The sequence below is a fragment of the Formica exsecta genome, unplaced genomic scaffold (assembly GCF_003651465.1).
Source record: "Formica exsecta isolate Colony F162 unplaced genomic scaffold, ASM365146v1 scaffold423, whole genome shotgun sequence".
Lineage (NCBI taxonomy): Eukaryota > Metazoa > Arthropoda > Insecta > Hymenoptera > Formicidae > Formica > Formica exsecta.
In genome coordinates, this window is record NW_021851472.1 from 1 (window position 1) to 3214 (window position 3214).

General features: G+C 29.8%; 1 protein-coding gene across 1 annotated transcript in view; it reads left to right on the forward strand.

Moving 5' to 3' along the window:
• Positions 1 to 626: 626 nt before the first annotated feature.
• LOC115240306 (cytochrome P450 4V2-like) overlaps positions 627 to 3214 on the forward strand; it is a 5977-nt gene continuing 3389 nt past the window's right edge. The window contains exons 1-2 of the mRNA XM_029815375.1: positions 627 to 743; positions 2186 to 2254. Coding sequence (XP_029671235.1) covers positions 660 to 743; positions 2186 to 2254 — 153 coding nt within the window. The 5' untranslated portion in view covers positions 627 to 659. The remainder of the gene's footprint in view (positions 744 to 2185; positions 2255 to 3214) is intronic.

Here is a 3214-nt window from a genome sequence, read left to right on the forward strand (position 1 = left end):
AATAATTAAATATATTCTCTTGTATATATATTAAAATATCATTAAAAATATATTTCAGACTCAAAATAATTGGTATATATAGAATACAAAATATATTTTTGTATCCTGATTTTATATTTAACTTCACTTCTGTTGGACGAGATTGCAAAAGGAATATAAACTTTATAGATAAGGTATATAATATATACTGCATTAATTTATTAATCACTTAACTTGCGTAGTACTTTTTATATTTACACAATCTATTTTATTACAGATAATACAGCAGCAGATTGATACATTAAATAAGCTCAATACCAAAAATAAAAGTGAAAAAAGTAAGTTTACTAATTTATTTGCTTGTTTGTATCTCTGTATTATTATGATGTTGCAATCTATGCAAAATGACGGAAAAATAAATTTTTTCAAGAACTTTATTTAATTAAAGTACTATTAAAATACTATATCTTTTCCGTTGTTAAAACGTCATTTTTTTTATCCTAAATTTATTTTTAATATTAATTTTTGTGATAATATACAAAATATAAAGTTTGGTAAGTTATCATAAAAATGAGAAAGTAATTAACATACTCATGCTATTTTATATGTATAAACAAACAGATATTATTTTATTTTTTTGTTTTTTATATAAAATAGATAGAACGCTTTATGATATTCTAATGGGATCATCTCAAAAACAAAAATTCATGCAAGATGATTTCACGAAGATGCTTCATAATAACACAATTTTCATGTTATTAGCGGTATGTATAAAGTATCTCTCTACATATGATTATATATGTGTTTATATATAAATAAATAAATAAATGAAATTTTTATAGGCCAGTGAAACAAGCGCTATTACTTTGAATTTTTTGGTCTTTGTATTAGCAAATTTCTCAGAGATACAAGTATGTATATATATTAAATTCAATCATAAACAATTTATTTGTTCATTTAAAAAATGATACGTTGTAGATTATATGTATAGTTCTATAATAAATATAGAAACTATATTTTTTGAACAATAATTAAGAAACACATTTCTGAATAAATTCTATTATTCTAATAATAACTTGCTCAGAGTCAGCTTTTTATATATTAGATAAGAGTCTATCCATACGAATTTACATAGTCGCGTAAACATATGCATAATAAAATTGATTGGTCCATTTTCTTATGCATTTGCTTATGGACCAAAGAATTTCCTTATGCATATGTTTATGTGATTTTGCAAATCCGACTGGATAATCTTATTTATGCACTGTAAAGACAATCTCATAAATTTCAATGGTCTTTATTTATATTATCAAGGACCTGAGCAGAGAGAAGAATGAGAGTCGCCACGCTGCCGTTTTTCGTGTAACGCTTTTTCTAGGTCGTACACTAGCGTCACGTACATCCATTTTACGCCGCCTGGAACTACATGGCCACATCCACTTTCGGAGCCGATAAAACAGCCGATTGGTTCATGTCCGCGCTACATCCACTTTTCGATTTTGGTTCATATCCGTGCTACATCCACTTTTCGATGCTGGTAGTACACTGATCGTTTGACAAAGAGAGATGATGCGCTGTCTTTGTCTCTTTCATTGCGTATGTGTGTAGCGTCCGTGAAGGCACACACCGACACGTTGAGCACACGGATGCGATTGTTGGGAGATAATATCAGACAAGGAGCGACAATCGCGTGCTATCCTTGTTCCTCTAGCGTATCGCTTACGGCCGAAATACGGCCTGAAAATGCTTTCTGGCCTCTCGTGACAGAAAACAGAAATGCAACAAGGCTAATAAGTCTGTATTATTATGATGTTGCAATCTATGCAAAATGACGGAAAAATAAATTTTTTCAAGAACTTTATTTAATTAAAGTACTATTAAAATACTATATCTTTTTCGTCGCTAAAATGTCATTTTTTCTATCCAAAATAAGAAAATAATTAACATACTCATGCTATTTTATATATATATGTATACACAAACACATATTATTTTCTTTCTTCGTTTTTTAAATAAAATAGATGGAACTTTCTTGGATATTCTAATGGGATCATCTCATAAAGAAAAATTCATGCAAGATGATTTCACGAAGATGCTTCGTGATAACACACTTTTCATGTTATTAGCGGTATGTATAAAGTATCTCTCTGCATATGATTATATATGTGTTTATATATAAATGAATAAATAAACAAAATTTTTATAGGCCAGTGAAACAACCGCTACTACTTTGAATTTTGCGATCTTTATATTAGCAAATTTCTCAGAGATACAAGTATGTATATATTAAATTCAGTCAAAAACAATTTATTTGCTTATTTAAAAAATGAAACGTTGTGGATGATACAGAAAACTATATCATCCACAACATTTCATTTTTTTCACCATAGAAACAGTGTATATAAAAAGTATTTTTTGAGCAATAATTAAGAGAGGGAAATACATTTCTCAATAAATTCTATTATTCGAATAATTACTTGCTCAGAGTCAGTTTTTAACATATTGGGTGAAAGTCTATCCAGACAGATTTGCATAAATATATACATAAAGAAATTGATTGGTCTATTTCCTTATGCATTTGCTTATGGACCAATCAATTTTCTTATACATATGTTAGTAAATATAGCAATTAGAGGACCCAGCCCCAATGACCTTGACCTTGACATATGTTGTCAAGGACATAATTCTGAGTAACTTTTTCTTCTAATTTAATCGTCGCTCGTTGCTTATTAAAAAATTATTAACAAAAAAAATTTGAAATATACCAAAGTACATGCACGGACAAGAAGCACGCGCGCGCGCGCACACACACACTCACTCACGGGGGGTGCAAGGGGGGCCGATGGCCCTCCTACAACTTATAAAGTATATGCTACATTCTAAAGCGAGGTCCACCCTGCCTACCGGCGGGAATAAGCAACGAGCGACAATTAAATTAGAAGAAAAAGTTACTCAGAATTATGTTCTTGACAACATATGTCAAGGTCAAGGTCATTGCGGCTGGGTCCCCTATTCGTTATATTTATCCAATAAATAATTAATTCAATACACTTATATTTTATTTTTGAACACCCTATATATGTAAAAACTTGTGTTTATTTCAGTTTATATGTGTACTATACGTAGGACTATTTCTGTAAACTAACTTAAATATCCAGTTTTTCATTGTCAGACTACCCAGTAAGCAATTTGATAACAAATTGTTGCCAAATTGGCATCAAATTCGCTCAAAACT